This window comes from Eleginops maclovinus, chromosome 12 (genome assembly GCF_036324505.1).
Source record: "Eleginops maclovinus isolate JMC-PN-2008 ecotype Puerto Natales chromosome 12, JC_Emac_rtc_rv5, whole genome shotgun sequence".
In the NCBI taxonomy this organism is placed as follows: Eukaryota; Metazoa; Chordata; class Actinopteri; order Perciformes; family Eleginopidae; genus Eleginops; species Eleginops maclovinus.
This window is the reverse complement of record NC_086360.1, coordinates 13,238,131-13,250,729: the sequence shown is the minus strand read 5'-3', so window position 1 is coordinate 13,250,729 and position 12,599 is coordinate 13,238,131. Positions and strand designations below refer to the sequence as shown.

The window sequence follows — 12,599 nt, the reverse complement described above, 5'->3', positions numbered from 1 at the left end:
CAACAAAGGGTGAAAATCAAAATGTTTCATTATTTCTAAAATGTGTAAGTCTGCTTTGTTTCTGCTTTCACCTTATGAAATGTAATCAACTGATAAAACTGAGCTGACCTTTGTGCTTTTATTAAAAAAAAAAAATCAAAGGAAAAGATAAGAAATTAGTAATTTCTTTAACGTACCCTCCCGAGATCCATGAGCTCCAGCAGCTGTACAGGGTGATACTGGGGCAGAGTGGGAAAGAGTTGGTGAGCTGCTTCAAAAAGCCCAGAATCTTCCATCTCCAGCGGCAGGTCATAAGCTGTTCTTTTCCCACTGAGTTTCTGAGCTAGGCTCATCATTGATCTGGTCAACGCCCTTTTGGGAGGGGCCAGTGTAAACATGGGGGCTCCAGAGCTGAGCCCCTCCTCCTGGCTCTGTCTGACGGCAGAGATTATGGAGGAGACGCTGCTGCTGATGTCTGTGTCTTGGGCAACGCTGGCTTTGAAAGGTGCTGGGGGCTGCCACTGGGAGTAGACGTGCATCTCACAGTCCATGCCTACTACCAAAATGCCATCTCTCACCCAGGAGAGGGACACAGGAATGGGCAATGAGCCTTCCACAGAGGAGACCAGATTGACCGAACGCAGCAGAACCAGACGGGACGAGCTCTGTTCTCTACTGGCCTCTGATGACAAACCCAGTTCTGGAGGCTTCCCAGAGAGACGGCCGTACATATAAATCTTTGTGCCAATACCAACAGTGAGAACATGTGACCCGTCTTCTTGGGAGACCCAGTCCAAATGAACCAGGCTTGCACTACTCGAGGCAGGACAGTCCTGGTTGGGTATAGGACAGTGCATGTTACCTGGGATACTGGCACTTTCTGTGCTGTCCAGGACTATGGTCTGCTCCAGGATCCACTGCGAGCCACCAGTGGACTCGCACTGAAAGATGCTGATGTGGACCAACGGCTCAGTAGTGTTTGCCTGGTTGGGGCTGGGAGTGAGATTTGGACTATGCTGTACAGTCACAGTTGGGGTCATGTGGGTGTTGGTATTGTTTATGAAAGGGGAGGAGGCCAGAGTAGGAGGACAAGTCAAACGTCCCTGAGAGTTCAGGTAAGGTGTTGAGTTGAGAGGGGAGTTTGGTGTCTGCCTGTAGGCGACTGCAATCCGTCCAGAGTGACAGCAGCTCACCTCAATGGGATGACCTTGCACGCTTACTGCGCTGCTGTTAGGAAGCATTTCCTCCACCAGCAGAGGCCACTCCTCCCACTGGTACACCAAGTTGTCTACACTGGAAGGCTCCATGACTGTACACCTCCAGAAACGCACCTTTCCATCTGAACAGGAAGTAGCGAGCAGGTAAGGCAGACGATCCGCTGGCAGAGAGCAGGATGCGCTCAGGTGACCTGCAAAGAAGAACATTGTTATTTGGCAAAATCACAAAATGTAATTTGCTTTCTCGCTTTAACTTTTAGCCTATTAAAGGGTTAATTACGCTATAGGCTGTGACGCTGCACAGACAGCAACATTAGAACAGTTTATAAACTGTCTGAATATCTCAGACTTAGGCGTTGCATGGTTAAAAAAAGGCTGTGTATTTGATATTTTGTATACTCTCAACTTACAGACTTCAAAATCATCATTCAAGTAGCATTTCTAAAAAAATTGTGCATGCCCTGTATAAATTGCTGAAAATATCCCCATTTTTGTCAGAACGAAAAACATTTATTTCTTACAAAAACTGGAAAAATCTCTTTCTAGATCAATAACTCTTTCTTAGACAGAATATCAATATGTTTGTGAGAAGCTTATTGTAGTCAATGTTTTCAATCACTTACTGACTAAAGGCCAACCTTTTTAGAAATGAAGTTCCCTTGGCAACAACAACAACAACAACAACAACCAATGTACACCTCAGTCAATACTGGTGTCTGATAATACCTCAGAAGCTGCTAAATGTCCACTTCTGTGCTTGGCTATTATACTGGCTTAATTGCACCTTGTTTTATTTATTACATATTATCACAATACTGCTACAATTATAGTTAATAATAACTGTGGATCTACATTTTTTCATACTTAAAAAACCTGATTCTGTGCTCAGTGTCTTTGTGCCCGAAACTGCATGTCACTACAAGATGCTGTTCACAGTCTTTTGTCATACGTGTCCCTCACCTGCTGAAGGTGTAACACTGATGGCCTCCACCCCTTCTGGCAGAGCCATCTCTTGGCTGTAGAGCCTGTGTGTTGTGAGGCTGAGGCGACAGGCACTCTGCAGATTTGAGGAGCAGGGTTTACTCTTCTGAGGTACTGGGGAACCAAACGTGTCAAAGCTAAATGTAGAACTGTTCATGTCAGAATCTGAGCTGGCATCGTTTTTCGCCGAGGTCTCTTCTGTGGGGAAAAGGAATTCATTTACTTCATTTTAAAATTACTTTTTGACAGCCACAGCATTAGAGAGAGAGATATATATATATATATATAAAACATAATATATATATAACATTATATATATATATATATATATATAATGTTATATATATATATAATATAATATACAGTATATAATATATATAATATACATACATACATACATATATATATACATATATCTATATATATACACACATACATATATTGCGTAGGTCGTTCATAATCTATTACAAATTATACATGATCAATACAATGAACACATTTCAAAACTTTACAACTTCACATTAGTGGGATATGGCTTACTAGTGTACATTATCAATATGTCAGGCTTCCAGTTCTTGGGGAACTTATTTGACCGTGATAAGAACATTTTCTTATACCCTGTAGGGTATTTTTTGTGTAAAGTACCCACCCATGGTGATGGGTCGGGCAGCAAGATGGAGATGCCACATGTGGAGGAGTGAGCGACCAGTCGGGATCAATTCGACCACCACAAGGAAAAAACGTGCAGAGAAGGCTGTATCGCTTGAGTCTGCGGGGGAAACACAGAGAATATTAATGAACAGTGCCACTATGAACGTAGGGGTGCAAATATTAAACCTTAATGATAGACAGTGGAAAAACACTATTTAGTGTACCAGTGTGAGGAGATTCTGCGGTTTCCTGTGTGTTCTCCGTTCTCTCACTGCCGAGGATCAGATCCTCCTCAAACACATGAAGAAGCTGGGTCTGCTTCCCCTGCTGTTAAGAATAAAATCAGCCATTATTAAGCTACACAGAAGCAGACAATGTTACACGCACACATGTACACAAGCAGTCCTGCGTCTGCACCAGCTTATCATGGTTGACCCGGACAACTCTACTGGAGACTGTTGTATTCTACCAATGGTCTCTATTAAACCATGGCTTTTTAAGAATATTACAGTTAATATTTTCTTTATGTCAGAGTGGATGCTTCCATTAATAGTCTTTTAATCAAGAGGTTTACAGTCCCTTCACTGTAAGACAGACGTTGATTGAGAGAAAGGTAAGGTTCTTTAAATAATACACAATGTTTTCTTTAGGTATACTCACAAAGTCAGTAATGGCATCCAGCTCTATAATACACCCTGGTTTGGCTGTGGATTGCTGACTGATGATGTTGAACACCTCCCCGACATATTTCTAAAGATAAACACATATTAGCATTGACACATACACACACATTTGGTCACGTTCAAATAAGGAGCCAAAAATCAGAGAGCCAAATCAGAAAATATGTGTTTCTATTATCACTGCTGTGCTTGACAACAATGTAATGGTAAAGTCAGAAAAAGCTGTTTATATGTCAAAAGGGACATTTTAATTTGAAATAAAAAAACTATATTTCTATTTAAATAAATACATCTTAAAAATACATATCAACCATTACTTCTTAAGGCTTCAACTCTGCTGTTTCGGGTTAGAAGTGTGTTCATCTTATTTCTCAAATTAAATGTGATCCTTTGAAACGATTCTACCAAGTCGGCAAACCCTAACACTAATTAGGTTACAAGACTGCAAATTAGCTTTATTTTATTACCCCACTATAAAGGTCCTAGGGGGAAAACTGATTTGCTGAACAAACGCTGCAGAGACTTGTTTGAGGACTTACTGATATCTCAGGATTAGAGAGCTCACTCAGGAGTTTCTTAGCTTCAATAACAGCCTGATAGAGCCGGAGGGAGTGGCCGTCACTCGCCACGAAGCAGGCGCTGGGAGAGTTACAGTACATCCCTAAAGAGAGTAAGACAGACAGTGTTTGAAAAAATCAAAAACTATTTTAAAGACCATGTCCAATCCGGCAACAATGCTTTTCAGTGGGATATTATTTGCAGAGTAAAAGCCTTCATGGATTTTATTGAGTTAAAATGAGTTGTGTTCAAAGGAGCTGTTTATTAAGACAACTGATCTGAAAAATGATATCTTTATGGATTTCATGTCCCAAAGCATATTTCAGCAAAAGATAATTTCTTTTGCAGTATGAAACTAAAATAACTTAAATAAAAGGTATTCTAAAAAATAAACCTGTGTCTACTTAAAGGCTGATTGCCCAGTACTCTATCATATGTTGATTTAAGAATCTCCAAACAACAAATAATATGTGCTCACCTAAACAGCTGCTGGGAATGAACGTGGGCAGCCAGGCTACATTAGCAAATGCTGATGCATGGAGAGAATTGATCCGAGCAAGCTCAGACACCCCGCCTGACAGAGACAGCGGGCCAACGGGATCTACTCTCCATAATATGAGCTCACTGTAGATCGCGTTTGGATCCTGGGAAACTACACCCAGGGATGACCTGCTGGGCCGTGACCCCTGGGGCAGAGATGCAGGATGAGAGAAACCAGATGAGTAGGTGTCGGGAGGAGCCAGGATGCTGTCTGCCTCGGGTGTCCTCAAGGCGTTGTGGTGTGAGGTGGTGAGGAGGAGAGGGAGTAAAGAGTGACAGGCCAGGTCGTTGAGGTGGAAGCGGTGGCCACAGTACCGTGACTTGTGAGAGACGCTGAGCACAGTGGAGAAAGCAGAGTCCTCGGCAAAGCTGACTGCCCACTGGTTCAGGGAGCCATCAGAATGTTTGGAAATCATAAGGACGTTCGGGGTGAAAATGCTCAGTCGAAGACTGCTGCTGGATGCAGTTTTTCCATGACCTCTGTAGCTTATTAGAGCTGATTTGGTTTGAGGCAATGTGCTTCCAGGGGGTCGCTGTCTGCCATGTTGGATAGCCAGATCTACGTTTTTGTTGCAGGCATACATAACCACACTGTGGCTCAAGGAGATAGCGTCACCTGTAGGGAACGCCACAGGGATCCGGGACACAAACGAAACCTGAGAGAGAAAAGAGACACTAGAGCATCAAATAGCATCTAAGCTAGAGTAAATATAATGCAAGGCTCCAAGTTAATGATAGGAATGGCTGAGTCAATCAACTAATTATTTTATAGCTTAAACGAGAATTCAATGTGACAGCTTACAGTCCTGAGTGACTGGAGTAATGACCCAGAAGGCACTGAAGCTCCAGAACTCATTTAGTATTATGATAAGTTAAACCCGTTCAGAGTCACGATTGTCTTTCTGAAATTAATTCAGTCACTGAGACAGTGATGGAGACTGGAGGGAAACAGCCTTCTTCGTTTTCTCTTCAGATGTGAAAAAAATAATAGTGTTTTATCTACTTCAAGCAGCCAGGCCTAATCAAACGGAATGTCGATGAAAGCAGGGATTCATTTAGCTGCCGTACCCGACTCCCTTAGTGCCTTGTCACGAGGTTCTCATTATTTCACCACTAATAGAAATGCATCTGGGGACTTTTGAATATGATATGAAGTAACACATAATTACAATATTAGAATATGTCTCATCAGTTGAAGGAGAAACCATAAAAAATAATAATCGCAGATGTGAAAATGATTCACAGCCTTATTGAGAAGATAAATTCATTATTTTACCAAGAAGCGCTTAATTTGTGAATACAAACCTGATCTGGTCTGCTTAAATTACAGTTTATTGAATTACTTTACAACAGTTTCCCATCTAAATCTTTCAATTGTGACCATATGAATTAGGACAAAGAGTGTGTTTGTTTATATCTAAATACAGTTAAAGATGAGGCCCTATGTTCATAAAACAAAAGGCTTTTTACATAAAGATGAACCACATCAGAAGTGAACGTACCTGAGCTTGTCTGAACATGCCCGGCTGGTATTCATCCAACCAGTCCACATGCCACACCAACAGAGAGCCGTCCATGGGATGGATGCTGAACAACATGTCAGCCCCTTTATTCCACTCCTCCAGCAGCACGTTCACCTGGTGCTTCACCGCTGCCAGAGGAAGCTCCACAGCCTCAGGTCCCTGGGAGTCATCTGGCCTGCTACCATTATCTTCGTCACAGTTATCCTCATCATCAGGCTCTGGAAGAGATGGAAATCATAGTGGCCCAATGTAATTTCTGAGTATTATTACAGTTTCATTTGCACACCCCTTCAAACAAAGAATAAATGTCTGATCCTAATATTCCGTACCTTCTTGGGAGCATTCGTTCTGCTGCTCCAGGCTGCCTTGGAGCTGCTGTAGGAAGACCTCCATAGCTAAAGTGAAATTAAGCTCTTTGTTGTTGAGCCAGTGGACAGTAAAAGGTCCTCCAGGTTCCTCATCATCGGCGGCACTCAGAGAGGAGATGGAGGGCAGCAGAGGAATGTCTGTGATAAAGAGGTAACAACGTTTAGAAAGTATTGCGTAAATGTACATGACATTGGATATCGGGCCTGCAGGACAAAAATATATCTGTTGGAGCAAATTACATTTCAGGAATGAATTTAATTTTAAGTATGCTAATTCAAGCATACAAATCCTATTCTACAGGACTTCTCAGCCTCAAGGCACAAAGGCTTTGGAATATAGTGCCACACAAAACAAGAGAGGGGCAAACACTTAACATTAACTCTGAGCAGCTCCAGCTGAACAGAGACAACTCACTCGGATGTTTAATAAACAACCTCAGGCAATGCACAAAGTTTACACAATTTTTTGCCATATGAAATAAAGAGTTGAAGCCCTCTGACCTCCAGCTGATATTATTCAAGCATTTCATTCTGTGTCAGTGGTTTATGAATTAATAATAGGGTTCGATACTTTCCGTGGCATGCTTTTCTTTAGGGAGTACATTGCTTGAAATTCTTCACTAAATTTGGAGAATGTTTGGTGCTCCACGAGATGCCCGTAATGAGGATTAAAATGGATTACAAACTAGTTAAAGAAACAAATGTGTGTGAGCCTAACCTGTAGCAGGGTTGATGCTGGCAGCGATGTGGAAGTGGCAGAGCGCGTTGGCGTGGGGCATGCTGCTGCTGCTCCTCTTGTGGTTGTAGTGTCGGCTCTGGTTGTGAGGCAGGCAGCCAGTCAGAGAGGGCTGGGGAACATCCCGATAAAAGGAGGCGTGCAATGATTCTTGAAAGTTTGACTGAGGAAAACATGTATTATTCAAGTTAGAGAATTAATAAACAAAGTGCGCTGTATTGTGACTTCTAAAAGCTATTATGTGCTGAAATTCCGATTTGTTGACAGATATTAAATCTTTATCTTATGAATGCTGACTGCCTGGCGTCCTTCTGTGTGATTTCCAGCTTATAAATATACGTACAAATCACAGAGACAATGAGATCTTGAATGCATCTCCACACATTTTCTTCAATAACTTGAAAAGTTACAATATAGGGTGTTTTATAGGGTGGGCAGCGATGGCAAACACCAATGTGTAGTTCCCCCTTTCCTCTTCCAGTCTGTAGCGATGTAGGTTAGACCTGTTGTGAATGAATCAATGTGTTTAAACTAACAGGGCTTCATTGCTCTCCTCTCAGCCTGAGTTGAGCTGCACTGCCTTTGGCTTGCTCTTTGGAATGGGAATTTAATTTAATGTTATAGAGACTAAAACGACATTTAAGTTTAGTGCCCCATTTGTAAAAGAAAAGACCAGAGCCAGAGCGTAACAGGCAGCATGAAAAAGTGTCTTAGTGAGAGAGCAGAAGGTAAAAGGAACAAAAACATTACATGTTTTGGTCCGAAAATTGCTGCAAAAACAATATCTATAGTTTTAAGCATGAGCCTCTAAAAATACTTGAGACAGGGTATCAACAAAGGCTGAACAATGATTCCAAATAGCATTCTCCATTTAAAAAACAATGTATTTGTCAAAAGTTCAAACATGTGCCAAAATCCCATTCTGAATGAAGTACATACTGATGAGTACAACAAAAACAAACATTTAATATGATTATTTGAAGATAAGACTGTGGTGAAAATCCCACATTGCTGCGTCCTGTGGGGATTCACAAACAAAAAAACAACATTTGGCTCAATCATCTTCATAGATCTAGCATGAAAGTGTTTACTGTTCACCCCGCCCTGAGAGATAATATTCAAATCTGTCCATCTATTCAGATTTTTGGGGAGAGTTACTTCATACTACTGCCTGGTTATCCTGCTCAGACTGTGATTTTAATGAATAATTCCTGACATGTACCCTTACAGACTCTCCTCAAGGCACAGTTGAGACATTTACATACCAATTTGACTTTTATCTAATGTGCCGTGAACTCTGTTTTTGCAAGTGAGACCAATAGCTTTTTAATCACCATGTAAAAAAATGGGTGACAGTATTGTGTTTGAGTCCAAGCTATGCTTACAGCGACATTCTAAGTCACTCAAAGCAGAAAACACCACCAGCACAGATGTGAGTTAGCAGCAGCTGAATGAAACTGAAAAACAGCCATCAAAAATATTTTTTACATTAAAGAAAAAGGTTCATATTTTTAACTGATGCTTGTCTAAAGCCATGCACAGCATCCAAAGCACATTCATGTCAGATAGCAAATTAACTTTCCCTTCAAACTCCACGAGCCTCATCTTGTTTCCATTTTCTTACTAAGTCACCCTTCGCTCTGGTGCCATACTCAATGTAACACCCCAATGTCCTACATAAGCATAGCATAAGAGCTAAATAAGAGCTAAATAAGAGCTAAATGGGACAACAGCATGTTTCCCACTTTTAGTAAAATGATGTTGATATTCTCAATGTAAAACAGATCTTTTCGCAAAGCGCTTACCTACAGCGCTCTACCTCAACAACCAAGAACCAAATTCTATCTTATGAAGTTTATCGTGTAGATTTTATGAGGTGTTAAACTACACCACATTGTAATGAGAAGTGTCTTTAATAATTTTGTCATCTGCATTTATGCCAATAAGGGTGGACTAAATAGTATGAACAGCATTAGGTATAGAACAATTCAATTTTACTGAAACTACAGCCTCAAAAAGACCATACAATTAAATGTTCACTTCTGTAAAAATGTTAATGTTTTTGCACAAAAACATTAAAAAGGTAAAACCTTCATGAAAATAGAACTGCATGATGTCCATGTTAGACTGCATTTGTTTTAGCTAGTTGTATCACATGTTGGTAAGAGTTATGCATGCATTTACTGTAACTTACTCCCTGTGCCATTTTTCCTTGCGACTTCCCATTGCAAGCGTTTTTCCAAGAAGGGCCAGCAGATCGGGGTGTGTCATTGTGTTGACCAGAAGTGTGGTTGCTGTGGTAACCAGAAAGGAGGCTGTCACCCGGCAACAGTGTCTCTGCCCAGAGCCGACACACGCTGTCCTTACAGCAGGTGAGCAGAACATTACACACTGCACCTCTGTGAGGAGAGACAAAGGAAAGGAAGGATAATGGCAAAGGGTTTAGAAGAGGGGACTGAACCTGAAATAACTTGTATAAACAAATGCTTATCGTTGGGTTCAAAAGCAGGTCAAAGAAGAAGCACCAGTAGAGGGCTAAGTTAAAGCAGAGGTCAGAAAATGAAAAGTGGTAGAAAGGAGTAGTTATGACACTGGGGACGATTTGATGAAAGTTAAGTCAATTAAGACAAAAAGGGCAAGCTGCCAAATATATATATATTTGACAGCCTTCAACACAACAGTCCAATCCAGATCACCACTTCAGTACCTGAAGCCTCATTTGTAGCACAAACAAGCTTAATGGGAAGTCTGCAAGATAATTACACAATATTACTGTCTGTGGTAATTCTCTGAACAGATAGGTAGAGTAAGAATAATCTCTTTACAGACACTTCCGAAATAATAGTGCTGTTTGCTTAACCTGCTGTGAACTGTGTCGCATTATAATTTCACTAGAGAACATTTACAGGTCACATAAGATTAGCAGTGCTGTAACAAAGCGGGCAGAACTGAGAGCCGGAGTGTAATGTGAGACTTTAATACAGCACTGAGGTTGACCTAGTTTAAATCAGCTGCTTATAACAGCTACTTCATTTACATTCAGCCCACACAATACTTAATGTGGGGCTAAATAAACAAAAGGACATACTTCCCGTTTCACCGATAAAACAGGCTCACGTCATTGTTGTGAATTTTCTAACTTGTTTTTTTCTATTAATTTTCAGTGGTGAAAGCTAAAGATAAAACAGTAGAGATAAATCGCAAGTATGTTGTAAAGTCCATTTAGAAGAGCACCATATAAAAGCATAAATAAACAAACAATAAACATAGGCAACAACATGCATAATTATCAATCCAAAGCAAGACAAAGGCCAGTTTGAATAATGGAGGGTCCATACCGTGGCATGTACTTGCTGGTCTTCCTCCAGGAGAAGCCAGTTACAGAGCGGGGGTGGGCCAGGTAGACAAAGGAAAAGGCCAGCTCTGCCTGGAAACTGGTACTGGGCTCTGGAGGCGTAAAGAGTCTGGAAACACCCAACTTCCACTTACCAGTGCTGTACCAGACCTTTACAAGGCAGTCATCCTGAAGAGGAGACACACACAGGGGAGTGTGCCATTAGAAGTTAAAGCCATTAGGTTAAAGGCTTTCACTTAAAAAGAAAACTCCACTCTAGGCTGAACTGGTTAGATACTTTATGATTACACTTGTTAATCCAATATGAAAAGCCTTGGACACTAATAGTATCCTGATCTTTATAACACTATAATACTTCTAATGTAATGTTTCTGTGTAGGATATTAAAGAACTCCTGTTAAAAGCTTGACGTACCTGTCCAGCAGTTGCAAAGAATTCCCCATCAGGAGAGAACTTCATCAAACTCACTGGAGAGGCTGTCCTACAGACAAAAAAAAACCAGTATTATCAATATTTAATATGATCCAAATCATGTTTGGTATGAACTATAGTAAGTAATGGCAAAATGTTTAATACACACTACAACAATTTGAAATGAATGAATTACAATAACAAGTACATTTAAGGTTAGATGTATTACTGTATTGGGGTCCTAAATAATCTTACAAAACAAATCTAACCTGTTTGCTAAGCATATAATAGGGAGAAACCATTTTTGTATTTCTTAAAAAAAAAAAAAGGGATCCATCTTTAAGTGAATAGGCAGCATCATGTACAGAGTTTGTTCTTACTTGCTCTCCCAGATGCACCTCCAGGCAGAATGACTGTCGCCTATGTTCATCTCCGTCTGCCTTCCTACTTCTTCAGCTCCACTGTTCACTTCATTTATATGAGACCACAACTGGAGGCTACTCGAGCCTGTCAGGAGAGTGCAGCCTGGACACACAAAAACACGTTCACCGACATGATGCCATATCCATATCATTTTATAAAAAAGTTCAATATAAAAAGGCATATATAGCAAGACAGATTGACATACTATGATAACATTACCAACTCAAGACTTCATTTGAGATAATATAATATTTAGTGTTTTCCTGTGACATTCAGAGAGCACTGTGTGAAAGTACCTGTGGGGTGCCAGGCCAGGTTCCGTACCATAGACTTTAACACAAACTGACCCGTCTTCTGCCACTGGCAGTTCAGCTTCTGTACACAAATAAATAAGACAAAGTTAAAAAACACCATGATTGTTTAACAGTTGGTAGATTATGAAACATGTTATTTTGTCCCTTATATCAGTAGCTACAAGTGCATAGACCAACAGTGCTCATGTGAGCCCCATGTGATCAGGCCACATGGACACAGCTGTACCACCAGGAAACCTTCTGCCATAAAAGAGGAACTGGCTTTTTTAAGATATGTAAAATATTTCCATTTTTCATGACTATATTTTGACTTCTCTAAGAACAACAGGCAGTTTAACAATGATGTAGCAAACCTAGGACTTCTGCACTGAGAACATGAGCAAACAGAAAGTGCAAAGACTGCAGAACTTCTTGAAATATTTCTGTGAGGATGGTTCTTTGAAATATTAGTTTCTCCCTGCTGATTTTCCGTTGGGTTTGAAGGAACAATATCTTGCTTCATTTGAAATAAAATGTTGCCTGGAAGAAAAGGTCTCCTTTTCAGGAGATTCTGATTACATGCATGACTAGACTGTGACTGAAAGATAATGCAGGCTACTCACAGTCAGCGATATGTCTTTCTGATCTGGGGGCTGAACAGGCTCAAAGACACACACGATGCTTCCATAGGAAGCTGCAATCTATCAGCAGAAGAAATAAAAAGGTAACACGTTATATTGTAGGACATATTGTTCTGATACAGAATGAACGTTTTTACGGAATACACATTTTCCAAATTCAAATAATACTACACATTTCACTTCCATTTTCTAAAACTATTATTCTTTCTATAATTAAACATTTAAAAGATGCATTTCATTGCA

General features: G+C 40.5%; 1 protein-coding gene across 4 annotated transcripts in view; it reads right to left on the bottom strand.

Annotated features, from left to right (window-relative positions):
* The window catches only part of LOC134873783 (dmX-like protein 1), a 49,772-nt gene that overhangs the window by 31,500 nt on the left and 5,673 nt on the right, over positions 1 to 12,599 (bottom strand). For all 4 annotated transcript variants that reach the window (XM_063897637.1, XM_063897640.1, XM_063897639.1 and 1 more), the window contains exons 4-19: positions 12,339 to 12,416; positions 11,719 to 11,797; positions 11,380 to 11,524; positions 11,003 to 11,069; positions 10,572 to 10,756; positions 9,428 to 9,632; positions 7,216 to 7,396; positions 6,459 to 6,635; positions 6,109 to 6,347; positions 4,545 to 5,262; positions 4,048 to 4,169; positions 3,489 to 3,578; positions 3,053 to 3,155; positions 2,827 to 2,946; positions 2,157 to 2,375; positions 177 to 1,387 (exon numbers count right to left, since the gene is read on the bottom strand). In XM_063897637.1, the coding sequence (XP_063753707.1) occupies positions 177 to 1,387; positions 2,157 to 2,375; positions 2,827 to 2,946; positions 3,053 to 3,155; positions 3,489 to 3,578; positions 4,048 to 4,169; positions 4,545 to 5,262; positions 6,109 to 6,347; positions 6,459 to 6,635; positions 7,216 to 7,396; positions 9,428 to 9,632; positions 10,572 to 10,756; positions 11,003 to 11,069; positions 11,380 to 11,524; positions 11,719 to 11,797; positions 12,339 to 12,416 (3,939 nt within the window). The remainder of the gene's footprint in view (positions 1 to 176; positions 1,388 to 2,156; positions 2,376 to 2,826; positions 2,947 to 3,052; positions 3,156 to 3,488; positions 3,579 to 4,047; positions 4,170 to 4,544; positions 5,263 to 6,108; positions 6,348 to 6,458; positions 6,636 to 7,215; positions 7,397 to 9,427; positions 9,633 to 10,571; positions 10,757 to 11,002; positions 11,070 to 11,379; positions 11,525 to 11,718; positions 11,798 to 12,338; positions 12,417 to 12,599) is intronic.